General features: G+C 38.5%; 1 protein-coding gene across 1 annotated transcript; it reads left to right on the top strand.

Annotated features, from left to right (window-relative positions):
- Positions 1-443: 443 nt before the first annotated feature.
- On the top strand, positions 444-20,188 carry PLEK2 (pleckstrin 2). Its single transcript, XM_051977865.1, has 10 exons — positions 444-694; positions 785-833; positions 9,253-9,417; positions 13,818-13,999; positions 14,832-14,923; positions 15,304-15,491; positions 15,731-15,832; positions 16,709-16,792; positions 18,032-18,110; positions 19,014-20,188. The coding sequence occupies exons 2-10, from the start codon at positions 786-788 to the stop codon at positions 19,139-19,141; spliced, it is 1,068 nt and encodes a 355-aa protein (XP_051833825.1). The 5' UTR covers positions 444-694; position 785; the 3' UTR covers positions 19,142-20,188.
- The last annotated feature ends 2,848 nt before the right edge of the window (positions 20,189-23,036 follow it).

Genomic DNA, 23,036 nt, shown 5'->3' with positions numbered 1-23,036 from the left:
AAGGAACGCCTTTCCATCATTAATTATTAAGACCCCTTTCTGTGCTCTCACAACTTTATTTCATATTTACCATTCCTGGTGTCTATTGTATCCCTTCATTTTGTCTATAACCACTTCCCTAAATAATTCTACCTCTTTCCAAAGAGAAGGGCCATTGTGAATTCTTCACATGACCGACTCCCAACATTTGGTGCTTTTCCTAAAGTCACAACCTGGTGCCTTCCATCACCTGGTGTCTACGTCAGCCACATCAACTGCACTAGCAAGAAAACTGACTATTTCAGGTCTGGCAAGCAGCCTTCCCTCGGCCCCCAAAGCACATCTCGCATCTCTGTCTCCCGGAATGGCTTAACTTGGGTAACTAAATTATGAGCAGCTGATACCAAAGTCCAACGATCCCTGCCCTTGGTGAGTCAGGCCCTGGCCAGAGTTGGGAACTGGCACTAGCCAGGAAGGCAGTTTTTCAGAGGAAGTCTCAAATGGGAGTTCCTCCGAAGCAGCTAAGTCACCATTAATGACCAAATCACCTACTTGCTGGTCCAGCGCTCAGTTCACAAAAGGAGAAGGGCAGGAAGAAGAAGAACTGGAAGAGCAGAGGAAAAGGAGGAGACAAAAGTAGATGGAGATCAGGGAGGCTGCTGGAGAAGGCAGAAGGAGAGCCGGAGGGGGAGGAGAAGGAAGTCTGGCAGAGGAGGTGAGGTCTTTGAATTGGAGAGGGTGGAGCCCTTTTAACTGCAGGCTTCTCCTCCCGGCAAGTACAAACAGTAGCTCTTCTCTCTTCCAGGATGGAGGAAGAAGGTGGAGTGCTAAAGGAAGGCTTCCTCGTGAAAAGGGTGAGTGAATGTCCACCTGCAGGCTAACTATTCTGGATTTTTTTTTTTCTTCTAGGGAAGACTTCAGAAATTGGTGGAGGGCCAGAACTGTTAACTCCCCTGTCCAGCCCCTGAGATCTCTTCAAATTCTTTTACAGATTGTTGGGCTGGGCTCCAGCCCCAGAGTTCCCCCTTCCCCCCCCCCCATCCCTACCCTGCTGCCTCCCCAATCTTTAGATCTCCCAGTGCCCTAATTTGGTCCTGACCTGCACCTTCCTATCTTGAATAGAAGGCTAGGAAAGGCCACGTGATAAGCATTTTTCCAATTTACTGAATTCAAGAGAGCAATTCTGCCGGACCCTCCCTTGAAGTACTTTGGGCCACTAAAAGTGTAGTGTGTGGAAAATGGTGTAAAGCGCGAAATAACTTATCCAGTTGTGGCCTGTGGCCTATGGGGAGGAGGAGGGTGGGAGTGGGCTGAGAACAACCCAGATTATCCAGAAGAAAAACGACAGCTCCCTGTAAGCCGCGAGTCCGAATAATGGCAGTATTAGAATGAAGGAAATCAGTTAGAGTACATCTAATTCTAGGTGTCCACAATAGTAAAATCTGATGTTAATATTGCTAATGACTGATAGTTATAAAAGACTTTAAGGTTTGCAAAGAGTTTTGCATTTATTATCTCATTGGAGCCCCACTACAATCGAATACATAAGGAAACCTTTCTATAACTTGGAGGGACCAACCTTGCCATTGGATGGGTAGCCAGCATCAGAGGTGAGATTTGAAGTCAGGTTATCCTGATGTCACTAAGCTACCTTTTATTGCCACAATTTATAATAATAATAATAAAACAAAAATAGCAACTAATATTTATGTAGCACTTTAAGGCTTGCAAAAATTCATTTTCTCATATTTTACTCTAGCCCTGGAAGGTTGGTTTCATCCACATTTGATGGGTCAGTAGATAGAATACTGGACCTGGAGTCAAGAAGACCCGGCCTTAAACACTTCCTAGCTATGTGACCCTCAGGTTTACCTCAGTTTCTCCATATGTAAAATGTGCTAAAGAAGGAAATAGCAAACCATTCCAGTATCTTTGCCAAGAAAATCACAAATGGGATCAGACAGGACTGAAAGTGAGAAGCTAGTGATCACTTAATATCAAATTCAGTTTCTTATCTATAAAATGGTGATAACATATTCACATCTAGAAATATTGTGAGGATAAAATGAGACATTTGTAAAATGCTATATAAATGCTACTGTAATTACTAGAAGAGGAAACTGAGACATACATGTTGTGACCAAGATCACCAACTAGTAAGTATTTGAGACATGATTTGAATTCAGGATTGATTATTAGATATTATTATATACTAACAAATGTGTCTGTGTTATGTAGTTTATTATATGGGAAGGTATTATCACTATTTGCTTAAGTTGAAGGAGGGCTAGCTGAGTCTCATGCTAGGACCAAGTTTCAGACAGAAATGTGGCTACTTTTGTTTGATTGAATTGGAATGATAAAGATGAACTGGTTTCTTTAGAATTTACCAAAGCTCAATTGAAATTCAGGGAAATATCTAATAGTTAACTTCTCTAGTTTTCCTGTTTCTTGTAGACAAAATTCTGAGAGATTTGTGATGGACTAGGGACTGGCCAAGGGCATTATTGTTAGGATTAGGGGTCTCTGGAAGAAGTTCTAGTAGGGGAATGAAATTAACAGGGAAGACAAACTCGGCAGGTGGCCCGATGGTACTGGAGTCAAAAGCCTCCTCTTCCTGAGATCAAATTTGACCTCAGACACTAGCTGTGTGATGCTGAGCAAGTCATTTAACTCTGTTTGCCTCAGTTTCCTCATCTGTAAAATAAGCTAGAGAAGAAAATGGCAAACCACTCCAGTATCTCTGTCAAGAGAACCCCAAATAGGGTTGTGGAAAATCCTATTTTCACTTCAAGTGATTCTTTCACTTCAAGTTATCTTGAATAGGTCTTGTGTAGAGAAAAGCTAATGATCAGGCAAAATCATTGGAGCAAGAAGCTTCCTTTTCCTTTTTCCTTTAAGATAAAATATATATCCTTCTGTTTGAATTCTAAAACGCTTTTATGATGTGACTGTAATTCACCTACTGTTCCTCCCAGGTGACATTCATTCCTTGGTCAAACAGCATCTTTTGATCAGGCAACTCCTTCCCTACTTGACCTTCCTAGGTTCCCTAGTTTCCATGAACACTCAACCTCAATGTCATCTTCTACAAGGAACCACCCCATTCTAGTTGTTAGGACCTTCTCCCCACCTCAGAAATCCCCATTCATCTTTTGTATCTATTTTTCTTTGAATGTGTTTTCCCTTCTGCTAGCAAGTAAGTCAGGGATTTTTTTTCTTTGCTCATCCCCAAATCTAGCATGTTTACTGGCACATGGCAGGCAATCAAGATGGGCTGTTGAATGAGTCTGTTAGGAAATGTTATAGGAGCTAGTTTGAAGTCAAGGTGGGACTAACCTCTGAACCCCTGAAATGGGCTTCTAACTAAAGTTCTTCTGATGGAAACTTGTTAAGGGGGAGGAGTAAGAAGGGAACATGGTGGTCTTGGGTAATGTCATGTGGAGAACCTTTTTCCTGCCAAGGGCCATTTGGATATTTATAGCATCATTCACTCATAGGCCATACAAAATTATCAACTTAAGTCAAAAAGTGGAAGATTGTTGTACTTAGCTTTCAGCTCAAAGCTGAACCTTTGGTTACCTTAACAAATAATTTTGTGAGCCTTATATAACCCAAAGCCTAATGTTCCCCACCTCTGCAGTAGAGCGAAACTTAAAACTTACAGGGAACCATGCCCTAAGTAGGATGCCACTGGGCAAAGTAAAGGGGACCTACTTTGCTTGCTTTTTACACATACACATTCTCTCTCTCTCTCTCTCTCTCTCTCTCTCTCTCTCTCTCTCTCTCTCTCCTCTCTCTCTCTCCTCTCTCTCTCTCTCCTCTCTCTCTCTCTCTCCTCTCCTTTCTCTCTCTCTCTTCTCTCTCTCTCTCTCTCTCCTCTCTCTCTCTCTCTCTTTCTCTCTCTCTCTCTCCTCTCTCTTTCTCTCTCTCTCTCCCTCTCCCTCTCTCTCTCTCTCTCTTTCTCTCTCTCTCTCTCTCTCTCTCTCTCTCTCTCTCTCTCTCTTTTCTTTTTTTCTCCTTTCTCTTTCTTTCCCTCTCCTCTCCTTTCTCTCTCTCCTTCTCTTTCTTTTCTTTCTCTCTTTCCTCCCGCCTCCATCTCCCTTTCTCCTCAAGCTAAGAAGAGCAGTCTGCTGAAGTCCTTTGACAAAGCTTATTGTGATTCTGACCTTGGCATCTTCAAGAAGGACATTTCAAAGGGTTTGCTCCCTAACCTGGGAGTTGCAGTAGCCAAAGTAGAGCCATCTGTGCCAAAGGTGAGGAGGAAAGAATGAAAACAGGCTGGGGCATGAGAAATCAGCCCAACCCAGAACAGACTAGTAATCACTGCTGTAGGCTATAAAGCTGGGCCTCCTCACCAGTGATTTTTGCCAGGACTGAATAGGTAAGGACCTGTGGTAGATAAGATTTGAAAACGAAAGCATTGTGTTCTGGAAAGAGAATTCAGAAAACTTGAGTTCTGGACCTGGCTGACTCTTGTGATCCGGGCAAGTTGCTTTTGGATCCATAGCTGTGGGACTTAGTTTGCTCATCCACAAAATGAAAGAATTATACTGCTCCCTCTAGCATTAAAAATTTCATGACCCTTAAACCCAGCATTAAAAATTGGCTTCTTGCTATCAGCCCAGTGACTGTAGATAAAGTTCCTGCTGTGGCTGAAGGGACTCCCAGAAATCACCTCTTATCACCTTTCCTACCTTTGTCCCTGGACATCTAGTCCATAAAATGATCCTAATTGAGGAGGGGGACAAGGTGGAGCAGGCAGAGGCCTGGAGGAGTAGTGTACTGAAAAGAAAGTAAGCTAGTCTTGTTTTATTGAATGAATGAATTCATTCAGTAGATATTTGGGAATGAATCATTCACTTTGTTTCAAGATTCAAAGGGGTTTGTACAGAAAGCTCCAAGCTTTCATTTTTTTTTTTTTTTTTTTAACATGTCTCTTGATTGGTAAACTCTAGTCTTAAATGTTGGGCTTTTTGACCTGAGTACCTGAGCCTGCTTGGATCCCTGGAGTAAAAGGACAATTGTATTCCCAATTTCCATTTCCTATTCTCTTTTGGATTTTCCTTTTGGATTTCCTATTCTTCCTTTAGATTCTTCATTCTGCCATCTGCCCTTTTCCTTCTTCCAATGCCTGTACATTGCACTTTCTTGCATTTATGAGAAAATGAAGTACAAATTCAAAGTACTTGGCCAAGGTAAAGTATATGTGGTATATGCAGGGTGTCCCAAACCTCTCAGTACAGTTTTAAGTTTTAATAACTTGAAACTGCACTAATATTTTTAGGTTACTAATATGTATGTACATAGGTGCATAATGGACATGTTTATGTGTGTATACACAAATGTTGTTGTTTAGTTATAGCTGACTCTTTATCACTCTATTTCCTTCTTCAGCTCATTTTATAGATGAGAAAATGAGGCAAACAGGGTTAAGTGATTTGACCAGGGTCATACAGCTAGTAAGTGTCTGAGGTTAGATTTGAACTCAGAAAAATGAGGCATCTTCCTGATCCAAGTCCAGTGATTTATCTACTGTACCATATACATAGCTATCTCATATACATGTATATATACACACAAGTATACAGAACGTGTATGTGTATATGCCTATATATCCTGTATATATGTTTGGATATTATAGAGTACATATATATACAAATACATGTTTATATAGAGTATATGAGTATGTATGTATTGTAGAGTATATATGTATACACACAAAAACATGTTTACACAGGATGCTTATGTATATATTATATAATATATGTATATGTACAAATATGTGTAGATTATAGAGTATATATGTATATGCACAAATACACACATATACTAAATGTAGAATGGTGTTTGACATACACACATCTATGGTGCTTTCTGAACACGAAGTCAAAAGGTATGAACAAAATAGTCAATTTTTTCCTGCATGAATCCAGATACTTTAAAATGGGCTGACCAGTTCATACATTCACCCACAGAATTTTCATGTTCTTATCTTCCTTTAGCTACTTTAAACATATATTGTTTTCCTTTTTAAAAAAAAAAAATCTTTGTCAGTTTGATGGACATGAGATAATACTTCAGAGTTTTAAGTTAGTACCTCAGAATTCTTTTAATAAGAGAAATTTAATTTATTTAATTTAATGATTGAGAAAAATTTTATGTAATTGTAATAATTTGCATTTCTTCTTTTCAAAACCATTTATGGTGTTTGGCTACTTATCTATTCCAACCCAGGAATTTTTTAGAGGTTTAAAGAGGTTAAATAATATGCCCAAGATCAGTCACATTCAGAGGCAGGATTCAAATACAGATCTTTTAATTCTATATATGATAGTTGCCTCCTTCTTTTTAGGGCATATATTCTCTGGGCCAGGTCCTCTTATAACCTACAAAAAGAACGGTACCCTACAGTCTTTGGGATTTGCCTCCCTCAGCTCATTCACTAATTCTAAAATTTCAGGCATACTTCTGAGTCAATCAGGGACCTTCACCCATAATCACTAGATAATCTTCCACTCAAATTGAGGAGGAGAGAAAAAATATAATATAACAATCTGACATTCCCCAAAATTTACTTGTCCCTGTCTCTTCCTCCCAAGATTACCATGTCTGAAGGTTTCAAGAAGGGCCTCTTCTCTCTGCATTCTCTCCTTCCTTTTCTATTTTTTTTTTAATGATGTGACTTTTTATATTTAATTCATAATCCTCTTCCTTCCTTTACTGTTTCCTATAGAGAATGTGACACAGTAGAAAGAACACAGCTTAGGAGACCTGCACTTCCTATTTGACCTTGGGCAAATCATTGAACCTGGGAGGAGATGATGTCTATGCTGCCCTGTATCTTTCCTCAGATTCCACTTCTCTCTCCTCACTGGCATCATTACTACCCTTCCTGGGACCCTCCTTTCCCTATTGGTGATTTCCGAACTGTTCCCACCATTCTGGAAAGCCATGTTATTTCACTCTCCCTCAATTCTCTTTGTAATCTACCTCCCCTTTTTGCCAGCCATATTGCTCTTGAGTGGGTATCCTTTTTTCCCCTCTACTTCTTTTCAGTACCCTTTATAGGTTGCCTTCGCCCAGTAGAAGCCCTTTGGGGGAGGATAGAGACTCCTTTCTGCCAGTGTAGGAGAGGATTTGGGTCCTGGTCCATCCTATCTCCAAAGCTTACCCTAAACAACCCTATGGCTCAGAATTATAAGACACCTAAAGCTCTTCCTAAGGATCCCCGAAGTAAGGGAAGAAAGGGGGACTCTGTGAGGGTTGGAGATGCAGAAGAATCACAGAAGCCCTCAATCCTTGACATGGTTATAAAGCACCCCAGAAATATGAATGTTTGAGGGAATGTGGGAAAATTGGGACACTAATGCATTGTGGGTGAAGTTGTGAAATGATCCAAATATTCTGGAGAGCAATTTGGAACTATGCCCAAAGGGCCATCTATAAAACTGTGTCTACTTTTTGATCCAGCAGGGTCTCTACTGAATCTGTATCAAAGAGGTCATAAAAGAGGAAAAGGACACACATGTACAACTTGTATTAACTTTTTTTGTAATGGCAAGAAATTGAAAATTGAGTGGATGCTCCTCAGTTGGGGAATGACTAAATAAGCTATGGTATATAAATGTTATGGAGTATTATTGTTCTATAAGAAATAATCAGCAGGATGATTTCAGAAAAGCCTGGAAAGACTTACGTGAACTGAAGTTGAGTGAAATGAGCAAAACCAAGAGAATATTGTCACAGTAACAATAAGATTATGTGATAACTATGATAGACTCAAGGCAATTCCAATAGACTTGAAAACTTATATTCTTATGAAAGGAAACATAAGCAGAAAAGCATAGACACATACACACACAATTCTTTATAGAGATTTAAATTTACTACTTACCATTTGGTCTGATCACCTTGCAGTGCTATATTTCTTATGTATTTCATTATGTTTTTAGATGAACTTTGTTGGAAGTTTTATTTGATAACAACATTCACTTCTGTGATTATATTCTTGATCTTCAAAACTTGTTATGCAGTATGATTTTCTACTCATAATTAAAATAACCTTGGCAGAGACCATATCTCCTATTTCTTTTGTATCCCTCAATAATTTAATAAAGTGCTTAAGCTCAAAGTTTTTGCTCTATGCACAAATGAATGCTTATTGAATGAATGAGTTTGTGAGTGCCCATGGGGCCTTTGACTCCAACAGGAACAGGCCTTCCCCAAGCTGGAGTCAAGGTTGTGGGAAACAAGCCCAGATCTTGCTTTCTGATTTACCTTGTGGGTTGGCTGAAACCCAAATATATTCTTTTTTTTTTTTTTGGCTTTGAGAAGACACTCCCTCTTTCCATTGGCCCATTTAAAGCCAAGAACTCCACCTACCCCCACCCCCACCCCCACCCCCTTTTTTTTTTTTTTACCAGTTTTCTTGTTTAGTGCAAGTTTGAATACTTTGGAGACGAGATAGCCATTACAGAGGCTTGCATGCCTTCTTCTATTGACTCTACTCACAAAATAAATAAGACGTACATATTTTGCTAGGTTTGTCTTTCAAGAAACTCAGAATTTAAAAATGTTCAAGATTTTTGTTGGAGGAGATTCAGAGCACTGATTACTAATGGTATCAGGAACATCTTCCTATAGAATGAAAGGAACCTTGCAGTAAGTAGAGATTTGAAGAGGAAAGTCCAGGAATGGAGAATGATCTTTTCTTTTTTTTTTTTTTTTTATGAGAAGAAAGATTTTTATTTTTATTATTTTTATTTTTTTAAATAACTTTTTATTGATAGAACGCATGCCAGTATAATTTTTTACAGCATTATCCCTTGCAGAGAATGATCTTTTCAAAGACACAGAGAGGAGGGAGTCAAAAACCTCCAGACCCAGGACCTGATGTCAAGGCAGGAATTATAGGATAAGAGGACTTACAGCTGGAAGGGACCGTGGAAAGTATTTAGTTCCAAACCTTCATTTGACAGATGAGGAAAATGAGACCTAAGCCAACTGAGTTGCTATCACATGCACAACAGAAAGAATGATCCAGCAAACTGTTGTATTCATGTCTCCCTGTTGGAATGAGAATTTAGGACTATAACACAGCCCCTTTTATTTAGGAGAGGAGCAGGGGAACATGTCCATGCCAGTTACTGCTGGGCCATGGACCACATTTGCCTGAACTCAGCTTGGCTGATACTTGAGAGGGAAGGGTGGGTGCCTTTCGAGGCTGGTGCACTGCATGGGTTTTAATGTGGAATTTCCATTTGCCTACAGGGCCACATTGTCCACAACTGGAAGGTGAGATGGTTTGTATTGAGACAGAACACACTGCTGTATTACAAGCTTGAGGGAGGCAGGAAAGGTCCCTCTCCTAAAGGCCAGATCCTCCTGGATGGTTGTACCATCACCTGCCCTTGCCTGGAGTATGAGACTAGACCGGTATGTGAAAAAAGTTCTTTTTTTTTTTCTTTGAAAAAAGGAAAGAAAAGAAAAATAGAGCTTTTAGCTCTTTCTCTTCTCTACTCATCCCCAGACCATCATTGGTTCACTTTGGTTTGTTTCCATTATGTTTAATCTATTGTTTTGATATGACCTCTTTAGAATGTTTTTACCACCTTATATTATAGTTTTGGGAATAATGATGATGATAATTCACATTTATATAATGCTTTGTTTCTAGAATGCTTTCCTCACAAAAACCGTTGGAGGTAAGTAACACAATTGCTATTATTCCCATTTTAGATGAGAAACTCAGGCACTGAGAAGTGGTACTCATGATCATGGCACAATTAAAATCCTAGATTCGGGATTGCAAGTTGAGTTCTCTAATCTCATTGTCTTCTACCACTTTGATGATTGGCTCTTGATTTGTGCTAAGATTTGTCCCTCTTAAAATTAGAGGCAAGCCTACCTCATCCTTATAATGCAAGTGAATTGAGAGGATTTGGGGAAGAAGGCAGAGCAGTTCAGAAATTTCTGAGATCTTCTGATTTCTTCCACAAACACGACAAAATAGCCCTTCAGGACCCTCAGAAGGGTAAAAAAAGACAAGAGTTGGAGCAGAACAGTGGTGCTCCTGGGATACCTGAAGAAAATCCAAAGACAGACAATAGGATGGAGATTTGGTCCTTGTGGAGCAGAAACACCTCCAGTCTAGCTCCCCAGAAACAGCAAGCTAGCTGGGTTGAGAGGTAGCCTCAGCCCCAGCCCTGGAATTTTTGCCTCTCAGACAATATGGGGAGTCAGGGGTCTTAAGCAGAGAAGATTGAGGGAATACCAGGTCCAGCTGTGACAAGAAGGAACCAGGACTTACCTGCAGTGCAGTAGCAGTGGGGCAGGGATGCTCTGGCTATGGGCATTTACCCGAAGGCAGGGCTTTCTGTTTCAGGCCAGAGGGGAGAACTGAAGGAGGTCCTGGAGCCAGAGGCACCATCCCCACACTCCAGGATTGGAGCTGCTATCAATTTAAAAAAAAAAAAAAAAAAGAGCAGGCAAAGAAGAAAGAACCCAACCATTACTCCCATTAGTATGGGAATAGAGAAGATTGCGTTCATCTTCAGAGGAGAATAATGAAGGAAAAAAAACCTCTTCTATGCCAAAGAACTCAAATAGTCGCCTGCTGAAAAAAAAAAAAAATTCATAGAAAAACTCAAAAAAAATTTTAAAGATCAAATAAGAGAGATTGAGGGAAAAAAAAATTTTAAATCCAAGACAAATAAGATTACTAAAAGAAAATCAACCAACTGGAAGAAGGAATCCAGAATTTTAAGGAAGAAAATGATTCCATGAAAATTGGAATTGGGCAAGGGAAAGTCAGCAAAATTATAATAATTATATAATAATAATAATAATGATAAAGGATTTTAAAAAAGAAGAGAATGTGAAGCATCTCATTAAAAGAACAACTGATCCAGAGAACAGATTATGAGAAAATATAAGAATAATTGGACTACCTGGTAGTTATAAAAGTCTTAATAATAAAAGAATCTTGATACAATAATAAATGAAATAATTAAAGAAAATTGGCCTGACGTGTTAGAACAAGAGGGGAAAGTAGAAATAGAAAAAAAATCCACCAACTACTACCTAAAAGAGATTTTATGAGGAAAATCTACAGGAATGTCATAGCCAAATTCCAAAACCCTCAGATCAAGGAGAAAAAATTAAATGCAGCAAGAAAAAGATTTTAAGCAGGGAGGAACCACTATTAGAATCACAGAAGCCCTAGCAGCAGCTACGTTAAAAGATTGTAGGTTTTGAAACACTATAAATCAAAGAGCAAAAGAATTGGAATAATAGCCAAAAATATCACATCCAGAAAAAATAAGCACTGAATGAAAGAAAAAAAAAGGATATTCAGTGAATTGCCAGACTTTCAGGATTTTGTTACAAAAATACTTGAACTTAATGGAAAATTTGACATACAAGACTGAAGAGAAATATAAGACATATATCAAAGAGGGTCTCAATATGAAGAAACTTTATTTTTTATAAATGAAAATGTGAAAACCTCATATTTAAGATTATCATTAACTGAATGTGAATCATAACATAACATTCTCACTCTTTTTGTTGTTAACTTGAATTTTGTTTTCTTACTCATTTACTTTCCTTTTTGATCTGATTTTTCTTGTGCAGCAAAAGAATTGTATAAATGTTTAAGGGAAATGGGATACAGAGGGAATAACATATTTGAAAGGCTACAAAAGTCTTCCAAATTCACTTAAAAATAACAGGGCATAAGGGTCAGGGGAGAAGATAAGTTAAGGATCCTTCAAGTAAGTAATAGTAGAGTAAGGTAGAGGGTATAAGTAAAGCAGAGGGATCAGGAGGGATAGGAAATAAAACATATACAAATATAAAGACCAAGAGTAGAATTTATTATGTAAAAAAAGCAGAGGTAGTAATCATTTCAGAAAAAGTTGAAACTAAAATAGATTTAATAAAAAGAGAAATAGGGATTCTGTGTGTCATTATGTTTTAGGCTAACATAACTAGACAGTATAAGATTGGAATATTGCTGTGATGTAGGAAATGATGAATTGGTAGAATTAGAAAAGTATGCAAAGACTTGAACTTATGAAGATGTTACCTTCAGAAAAACAGGACAAAGCATAGTACAATTTTATATGGATATATGAATGTATATGGATATATGGGTGTGTGTATGATTATAGATATCTATGTATATATATGTATCTTTAAATGCATGTAAATATACATGTATACATATGTGTGTATATATATTTATTTAAATAAAATATATTTTTAAAAACCCTCACTTAATTGTAGCCTTCTGGGATATGGGGGAAGAAGGGAGAAAAAAACAATAAAGTACAAAATAGATGGCAAAGAACAAAAGAAAACCTACAAGGAAGCAAAAAGAAGATGAACAGTTGGCTTTCTTTTTTTTTTCTTGAAATGGAAATGTATTACTTTATATTTTGAATCCTTTCTTATGTTCTGTGTATACATGACATTGTTTTTTAAAATTCCTTTTCCCATTTTGTATTTAAATTTAAAATATAATTTTAAAAGATTTTTAAAAGTATGTGTCAAATAAAGCAATTGAATCTATAAATCAATCAATATTTAATCGTCATATAATGGAATATGCTAAGTACTAGGGCTATCAAGTATAACATACTCTTTCCTTTTTTGGAAGGAAGGAAAAAAAGCATTTTTAAGTGCCTACTTAATAAATTATAACCATAAATTAAATAATGCTTAATAAATAAAAAGCCAGTTACTGTGCTTAAGCACTTTGCAAATATATTATCTTCACAACAATCCTGGGAGGTAAGTGTTATTATTTTTTCCCCTTTTAAAGTTGAGGAAACCGAGACAGGTAGAGGTTAAGTGACTTTCCTAGAGTCACACATAGTCAGTGTCTGAGGTCGGTTTTGAACTCAGTCTTTCCTGACTCCACATGTAGCATTTATTCACTGTACCTAACTATAAAGCTGTCCTTTATAGTTGTAGGCTTTAAAAAGTTAATATGAAACCAAAATTTTAAAACAGGCAAATGGAAGTACAGGATGGAATTAGGGGGTAGAAAGTGACGGGAATCTGCCCTGGAGAGTAAGATTTGGGAGATTGACAGGTGATAAAATTTGGATCAAGGAGAGAAAGATGAGACTTGACCTTGGCAATATTCTCCCATTAAGGGAGGGGTCTCTATACAGCAGAAGCTTGATCAGAGGCTTATTCTTCTTCACCAACCTCAATACATCCTCTAATTGTGGTCAGATTGTCTTAAGAGTAAGGACAAGGTCATCAGTACAGATTTAGGGCCAGAAGGAACCAGAGAGACCATCCAATCCAATCTCCTCATTTTTTCTGATAGAAACAGAAGTTCAATGTCTTATTCAAAGTTCCATAGTCAATGAGTGACAGAGGGTCCTCTTGCCATTTTACTCCATTTTCTCCATAGCTCCTCTAAACATTTCATTTTAACAATATTTAGTAAATGACATTCAAGAGTATTGTTGATGACCAATTTCAAAAGAGAACAAGTGATGGTCATTTCCAGCTTTATGATGAAGTTATGAGTCTGTCTACGTGTACTATTCAAAGACTAAGCAAACTTGGGAGACAGGGTGATAATTGATGGGTAATGAGCATTTTAGATTTTTAGAAAGTCATTCTCCCATAAGACTTGAGATGCCAATTGATGTTAAGTGTCTAGGACCCAGTCTCACTGGCCCATGAGGCTTTTTGGCTGCATGGGATCCTTTGGGCCATCCTGAGGGATCCCAGAGGGCATCCCAACCCTTCCGCCGCTCTGCATATTCCATGCAGGTTCCAATGGGTTTGACTGACTCTGTTTCCTGCCACAGCTCCTCATTAAGCTAAGGACCAGAACATCCACAGACTATTTCTTGGAGGCCTGTTCCAGAGAAGATCGGGATGCTTGGGCCTTTGAGATAACGGGTGCGATTCACGCTGGACAACCTGGAAAAGTCCAGCAGCTCCATCTCATGAAAAACTCCTTTCAGCTTCCCTCTCACATCAGCCTTCAGTGAGTGTGACTGCCTTTTAGTTTATCACTGTCTTCAGAGCTTTTAATGACACATTTTGGTCATTTTATGGAGCCAGATGAGGAAACTGAGGCAAATAGAATGAATTGACTCACCCAGAGTCATATAGCTAATATCTAAAGCTGTGTTTGAACTCAGATCTTTCTGACTCCAAGTCCAGTGCCCCATTTACTGTTCCAGTCCAGTAATGTCACACACTTAATCTATCATTCCTACTAACCTTTCCATCTCTGTTTCATGTTTTTTTTTGTTTGTTTGTTTTAAACTACAAATGGTTCTTTGAAGTATCTCAGTCAATCAAGAAGCATTTATTACATACCTACTGTGTTCCAGTCTCTGCTCTCAATCAAAGAGACAACATACAAACCCAATAGAGAAGGAATAGCTGGGATTTGAAAAAAATTCATGGAAGTCAGAATATGGAGATGAGGAGGGAGAGAATTCCAAGGGTGAACGTATCTAGAATTGGGAGATAGTATTTTGTGTGAGGAACAAAGATGCCAGTATCATTGCTATGGCAAAGTACATTGGGAGGAGTAAAATAGAAGGCTGGAAAATTAGGGGGAGGCCAGATTAGGAAGGATGTTATATTTGATCTCAAATTCTGCCAGTCCTTTTCCATTGTTAGGCTCAGAGCAACCTCCTAGTCCTTCAAGCCATCCTGATTCATTGCTGCTAATCTATATAATCTATATACAGACCCCCTTCAGCCAAGTCTCTTCCCTCACACACCTTGGCTGAATTGTACATTTGGAAAAAGGCTGTTTTCTCCACATTGAACAGGACACTAATTCTTTCTCTTGCATTGTATAGTGATATAATTGACAAGATGCATGACAGTAGCTGTGGAATTCGCCCATCTCCAAATATGAAACAGGGAAGCACTTATAAAAAGACCTTCATAGGTACGTCCAAGAAGCCAGCCACTTGTAGGCTGGCGGGGAGGGTGCATTGGACTCCACGTTGGAAAATACACAGGTAGATGGGAGTGTGGAATTTTGCTTTAGGGATTACAGAGATAATGTAACCTGCTCGTGTTGAGCTCAAAGCCTTATGTTGTCCCTGGGGCTTTCTAATATAGAATTTGCTGGCAAGCTGCTGGGCAGTGAGAAGTGCCATCAGTGTTCTTTGCCATGATAGTGGGCACTCTGGCAGTTTTTCAGCCTGCTCTGAGGTTTGGGATGAGGCTGGCTGTTTCACAGGGCCAAATGCTGGTCAATGTAGTTGTGAAGGAGGCAGTAGCTTCCGCCCTAGTGAGATGTGAGCTGTCCTCTCCTTTCCCCAGGCTCTTCTCTGGTGGACTGGCTGATCTCCAATCACTTTGCCGCTAGTCGGATTGAAGCTGTCACTCTTGCTTCCATGCTGATGGAGGAGAACTTCCTTAAGCCCATTGGAAACCGGAGCACTGAGGCCATTCGCTCTGGGGATTTAGCAGAGCAGTTCCTAGATGATTCCACAGCTCTCTACATTTTTGTAAGTGGTAGCAGGACCTCCCTTTATAGCTCTTTCCTTTCCACTGCCTGCTGCTGGAGAGAAACCTGCATAGAGGAGGTTAGAAATAATTGTGCAGTGTGTGCTACACAACTAAGGGAAGAGGTGGAATTTAGTCACACAAAAATTTCATTTTAAGTTCTGATCTGGATCAAAGAACTGATGAATCAAGGAATTTAATTTTCTTAGAAGTCCAATTATGGTTCTTTTATCTTTTATAGAATGAAAGCTGTAAGAAGAAGACAAATTCAAAAGAAGAATTCGATGTTAGCGCTGCTGAACTGAGTGGCACAGTGATTAAACAAGGATATTTAGCCAAACAGGTAATATAAGTGAGCATTGCAACTGGGCAAAAGGAAGTAAAGTAGCGGGAAGTAAGGAAAGAACAGAAAATAGAGGCAAGGCATCTATAAAAATCCCGTGGTGTAATTTGGATTCATAAAGATTAGCAACAGGAAGCAAGTTCAAAAATATATTTGTATTTATTTGTTATTGTTGGGGGGAGATCTGGATGTAGAGTGTTATTGATTTATGGAAATTCTCTCTTCCACCCATTTGGATCTGTGACATAGTCTTATAGCTGTCTGGGACATTGAAGCCACATCACCAGCATATGCCAGAGCCAGGGTTATATGTATCTTATATACATATATCTGTATCATTAAGTGGGGCAATGGATAGAGTGCTGGGTCTGAAGTTAGGAAGACTCATCTTCCTGAGTTTAACTCTGGTCTCAGACAGTACCTTCATTGTGTTATCTTGGGCAAGTCACTTAGCCCTGTTTACCTCAATTTCCAATGAGCTAGAGAAAGAAATGGCCAAGGTTTTTGCCAAGAAAACCCCAAATGGCGTCATGAAGAATCAGAAATGATGTGAAGGACATAAAAAATATCAATGTGAAGTTTGCTCAAAAAGCAAACTCCCTTTGCCTAACTTGCTTCCCAGCTTTTCCTCCTCCCCCTAAGTTTTGTGTGGATTAGGACAAAACACTCCATTCTCTGCTTAGCCTTCTTGGCCCTATCCGTTCTGCACAACGGAGCTCCTTTTCTCAGAAGACTCAAGTGATCAGAGGCTGACTTCAGGGAAGGCCCCAGAACAATGTCGCAGCATTTTGGTTTGCAGGTTCTGCTCAAACCTGTTTAAAGATGTGCTTCACATGTGCAAGGATTGTGAGGAATAATGAGTCGTCTCTGTTCCAGGGACACAAGAGGAAAAACTGGAAGGTGAGGCGCTTTGTTCTGAGGAGTGACCCTGCTTTCCTACACTATTACAACCCCTCCAAGGTGAGCAGTAGCCCACTTCAGCATCAGCTCTGGGGCAGGGTGAAGGCTATACTTGCAAGCCATACCGGCCCTAAAGGATTGATTTCAGGAAAAACCTCATGATGAAATGTGAGGTGTGATGATTATTACCCTTTCCAGACATCTTCTTTCTCATTTCTTTCCCCAGATATCCTAAATAGATTTATTATTGTACTTTATTTCTGTTTCAGTGGGTTGTAATGACACCAGTTTTGACTTTTTTCCTCTGATTACCACAACAGAACCTTCCTCACAGAATTTTCTGTTTCTTGCTTTCAGTTTCCTCCCCTTCCAAAGTATACCAGGTTTTTCTTAAAGATCATTTTCATTACACTTCTCTCCATAGATCTTTCTTCAAGATTATTCCTTGTGATTACTTATTGGAAGGCCTCACCTGTGGCGATAACATTTCAGTCTCCTCCTTATATTCAAATCTTCCGTAATCTAATCTCAATCCTATCTTTCTAGACTTATTTTTCATTTCTCGACATCAACCCGCTGACTCAGCCAATCAGATTTCTTGAAAATAATTTTCTTGCCCTGTCCTGTTTTTGCTAATGATATTCACTCCTACTTCTGTAGCTTTTCAAACACTACTTATCATTTAAGGCCCAGCTAAAGCAAGATTTATGAATATCTTCCATGAAGCCCTTGGAGACATAAAACCCATAGTCATCTTTTTCTTCCTAACTCATATTTACCATATGACATTAATTTAACAATGAATGATGTACTTCTTTGGATATCCTTGATTAATATGCCAATTTTTATAAAATTGTTAGAAACAGAGAAAAAAGTGATTTTGAATGGACAGGATAAGTTAGCTGTCATTCTGATAGAAATTCTGCTGTAAGGAAAGAAAATTTTAATTGTGTAGAACTGTTTTTTGGTTAAGGAAAAAAGGGTCAGGCCAGAAGTAATTACCAGGCTTTATTCAGGAAGATCTGTAGCTAATAGACATCCTAAATCAGCAAGAATGAGTTAAAGCCAACAATACAGAATTGATACTGATTGGAAAAGTCCAAGTTTCTTTGGGTGATTATGTAATTATCCCAGATATTTGTGCACAGGACCATGTGACTGTCAATGCTAGCTGCAGCTTTTGTTGCTTATATTTTGTCCAAGTCCAAGCAAATGTTATTCTATAGACAAAGGGAACTTATTTCTTTTTGCATTAGTGCAATTATGATTTTCATTTGAATTTCTTTTCTATGTCTTCAGGAAGAAAACAGGCCAGTAGGTGGATTTTCTCTCCGTGGCTCCCTTGTTTCAGCTTTGGAGGATAATGGAGTTCCCACTGGTAAGAGCAGCTTCTGCATACCAACCCCAGCAGGGGTGATAAGCATTCATTCAGTGTCTCAGGAGCACTGCACTGATGGGGAAAAAAAGGGGGGGAGATTGCATAGGTTTGATATATGAAAAGAATAGTCTCTTGGAAATACAATAAGAAAGATCTTGTTTGTTGACACTTTCAGAGTTGGTAGAAAAAAATGGCAGGTGAGGAGTGTTGATGACTCCTTGACTTCAATATTTTTCTATATAATCATGTTTTATTCTGACCCCAGAAAATGAATTTTTTGTGCCTCTGGCACAGGGATAAGATACCACTGGGATAATGTTAGACTGCAAAATGTTTGTGCATTCCACTGGTCAAGTCCAAAGCACAGCTAGGAGATAAAGAAAAACAGTGAGATGAACTGCATTACATAAGTGCCTTCCCTTTCTCTGACTTACTGAGAATCATTTTATTTTATTTAGTTCAGACCTGTGATTCCATTGGCAATGGAACTTGCAGTATTTCAGTTCTTCTTCCCAATCTAGATTTGCCACTTATGATTACTCTTTTGAGAACTGTCTAGAGGCATTTAATTTTAATAAATACTGTGAAGGACCCTTCAATTCATATGCACGATAAAACAAACAATATGCATTGTGAGGGCATTCCTCCATTTCCATTAACTTTGGTAAGCATCTAGATACTGGCTTCTAACCACTTCCTTCTCCAAACCTCACCTAGAATTGTTTGACACTGCTTTGTTAAGTATCACAGGTACAAGTGTATTTTCTTAACAGGCCAAGCTTTAATAGGACAAGGCTTGCTTTCTTTTTTACCTGGTGGGCAAAAGCAAGTTTATTGTGACATGGAAGCTCAAAGCTTCAGTTTTAAAAGCAACTCATTTCACTAGGTGGCTTTTCCCTGTAGGTGTTAAAGGCAACGTGCAGGGCAACCTCTTCAAAGTGATCACTAAGGATGACGTCCACTACTACATCCAGGCCAGCAGCAAAGCAGAGAGAGCTGAGTGGATTGAAGCTATCAAGCGATTAACATGAGCAAAGTCACCTGGCTCACATTTAACTCTAAAGGCATCTGCAGGACCTCTATGTAAAAGGGAGAATCGGGATTTTTGTCAAGGTCTTGAACATTTTGGTGACTTTCAATATACATCTGGTACTACTTTGATGTGAGACTAGAGCTGAAGGCTTCCTAGAAACATCCAAGTTATAGACAAATCAGTCTCATTGATGGTCACTATTCCAGAGTCTTCATTTTGATCTCAGACCAGGAACTGCTTTTTTATGGCGATTTAAAGATCATTCTCCCTCACACCAATCTCCACAGATACCGAGAAGGATAAAACGGGCCTTCTGATGACAAATGGAAATGGCAGCCTATTTTTAGCATTGTGAATTCCTGATGTTTTTATAAGTACTTTAGACACAGGTGCTTAATATTTGTTGAATAAATGAGACAGCTCTCAAAGTGCCTGTCAACAAAACCAGTGGTTTAATGGAGAAGAACCCTGAGCTGGGACTCAAGTCTGCCTTCAGCATTTAACTTGATGTTGATCACTTCTAATCTGATCTGAGTCCTAGACTTACGAATGAAGAACCCCTGATCTCATAGGATCATGATTAAGATCAAATGAGACTGACTGTATATGAAAGAACTTTGACTCCCAGGTTGGAAGTAACTTCAGTTATTACCTAAAGGTACCCCATCCTAGAAGTGTGGTGACATACACTTTAAGTTGAATACTATTTTGACTTTTCCCCTAAATCTTGGGTGATGGAAGACTGTAGTTTTGTAGAAACAAGCAGTAAATCAAGTCAGACTGGTGAACTTGAAGTACTTAGATTCTAAGAATGGCTATCCAGTGAGATGCAGCACACCAGGAAGTGGTCAGTATGGCTAGATAAGCTGCTAAAATTAGATTAAAAGACAATGAGGAAAAATCTAAAGGACAAAAGGACTAAATCAGGTAATGTCTTGAATTTTTGTTGAGAATCTAAATTAGTTACAATTCTTGGCATCCATTAACTCACCTGTTACTTCAACTTGAATAAGCTAATAAAAGTATCTGGCCTTATGAAACTTAAGTTCTTAGAGTTACTTCAATGAATAAAATATGGTGTAATTTGTCAATAGATATAAACAAAGGGTTGAATATAGTTTATTCTCTTTTAAATCCTATTATAGCTTGTCCTGAATAATCAGGAACCCCAAATGGTGAATCTTACTTTTTCTTCAGAGTATAATCTAAATTTCAATTGAGTTAAGGATATATTTATAGCTTCTCAAAAACAAGAGATATGATGGGCAAATCTTTTAAAAATACTCAACACAAATTCATTTGACACCATTTGGTCTGATGAAGGCAGTACAATTGTGATGTTTCCAACTTTCTACATCACCATCTCTGCATTCAAGTTGCAAATCGGCCCTTGTATAAGTTCCTTACACGACACTCCCTCTCCCTAATCTCTGTGCCTTTATATTGGCCATGGAAGAAAGTACATTCTAAGCCTGCATTGCTTTCTAACTTACATCTCTACACCTCTCAAAATGCTTTTCTTTAAGTATCTTCGTAGAAGAGGCATTTCTTGATCTCTGTCTGCTGCTGATACCCCCATCATCCCAAAATTATCTTATTCTATTTTATGCTTAAATATTGACATCTCCTAATAGCTCTGAAGCAATGATTTCAATTTTGCCTATGTCCCTAAAGTTTAATCTTCAAGAAAGTTTTATGGAACTAAATGTAAAGACTAGGAATCTAGCGGCAACAAATGAAAAAAAAAAAAGCTACATTTAATCCTAATTGCATAGGGTGAAACCTAGAAAAATTTAGCATGAAACTAGAAAAATTGGGAATGTAGTGAAAAAGTTTTGTTTATAATGAGACTTAATAGGTTAATTTGTTGTATTTCCTACCTCATCAGTTGGCCAAAACAAAAAATGAAAACAGAACTTATTTTCTTCTTGCATTTGTTTTCCTATTTCTTTTTGCAAAACGGCAACATGTTGCAATGGATAGAGCTGATCTTAGTCTGCATAATCAGAGCTCTGGTTCTGCCTCTGACATACTGGTCCCGGGACAGGAGACCAATGCAAATTACTTTTTGCCCTGACCAAATCCCTAAAACTGTTAAATTGCATAATAGATGCTTATGTGCCTTGGTATACAGCATTTCCTGAGTGGGGAACTCCCTTAACTGATGAAAACACAGGTCTTTACATTCAGAAACTCCATGCATAAAAACACTCACAGATGGTAGCTAGCAATTTATGCAAGCCTTAATGTTTACCAAGTACTTTACATGGTCTCATTTGATCTTAAAACCATCATTTTTCAGGTGAGGAAACTGAGGCAGCTATTAAGTGAGTTGCCCAAAGTTTGTCATGAACCCCAACCAAGTCCACTGTATCACCTAGCTGCTAGTTAATCTTTAACTCGTTAGCATCATTTCCAAAAATATCCAAGTCCGTAGGTGAAACCCGTGGTAGCTTTCTGAAGTGCCAACTCATTTCATTTGAGTTTCTTATGAACTGGCTTAAAATTTGAAACTATGCTCAAAAAGTTATCAAACTGTGCATACCCTTTGATCCAGCAGTGTTTCTACTGGGCTTATACCCCAAAGAGATACTAAAGAAGGGAAAGGGACCTGTATGTGCCAAAATGTTTGTGGCAGCCCTGTTTGTAGTGGCTAGAAGCTGGAAAATGAAAGGATGTCCATCAATTGGAGAATGGCTGGGTAAATTGTGGTATATGAATGTTATGGAATATTATTGTTCTGTAAGGAATGACCAGCAGGATGAATACAGACAGGCTTGGAGAGACTTACATGAACTGATGCTGAGTGAAATGAGCAGAACCAGGAACCTCAACAACGATACTGTTTGAGGATGTATTCTGATGGAAGTGGATCTCTTCGATAAAGAGAGCTAATTCAGTTTCAATTGATCAAGGATGGACAGAAGCAGCTACACCCAAAGAAAGAACACAAGGAAATGACTATAAACTGCTTGCATTTTTGTTTTTCTTCCCAGGTAATTTATACCTTCTGAATTCAATTCTCCCTGTGCAACAAGAAAACTGTTCAATTCTGCACACGTATATTGTATCTAGGATATACTACAACCCATTCAACATGTAAAGGACTGCTTGCCATCTGGGGAAAGGGGGGGAGGGAGGGAGGGGAAAAATCGGAACAGAAGTGAGTGCAAGGGATAATGCTGTAAAAAATTACCTTGGCATGGGTTCTGTCAATAAAAAGTTATTAAAAATTTAAAAAAAAAACTGGCTTAAAACATACATGCAAATTTTGCATGTCATACATAAAGATGCCACTAAACCATTTACCAGAACATGCCTAAGGTCTAGCATGTTTATTTTTTCCATCATGTTTACATATCTGCACAGATCTATGAAGAGTAATGTTGGAAATAAGACATTCCATATTCACTTAAGAGAGGACAATAGTCTCAATCATAAATTCCACTGGAGTTCACAGTTTATCATCTCTGTGCACTCCACGCATTACCCCACTCTGGACTTTCAAACTCTAAAAAAAAATCTACAGAAAATTTTTGATTACATTCCACTTTTCCATTCCAAGGTGTTTGGGAGTGCACTACCCTAATTATTTCTTTAAGGAATACTTGTTTTCAGAAGCAAAATAAAGGTAAAAAAGATTATCTAAGGGGCAATTTTTAGATCTAAGGTAGAGAACAGCTTATAGATATCAAAGAGGGAAGAAAGTACCATCTCCTGCTCCTTTTAGAATATCCTGGCAGTTATTTTCTCAAATATTCTTCCACACTTTTATTCCATATTCCTATTAGCTGTAGTGATTCCAGCCCCCCAAAACTGAAATAAGTCTGATCTTGAAACAGCACCAGAAAAGTGCCTTTTATTAGGCACTCAGTACATATTTAATTGAATTA

Source organism: Antechinus flavipes, chromosome 2 (genome assembly GCF_016432865.1).
Source record: "Antechinus flavipes isolate AdamAnt ecotype Samford, QLD, Australia chromosome 2, AdamAnt_v2, whole genome shotgun sequence".
Taxonomy (NCBI): Eukaryota; Metazoa; Chordata; class Mammalia; order Dasyuromorphia; family Dasyuridae; genus Antechinus; species Antechinus flavipes.
The sequence above is the reverse complement of the archived record's forward strand: the minus strand, read 5'-3'. Positions and strand labels throughout refer to the sequence as shown.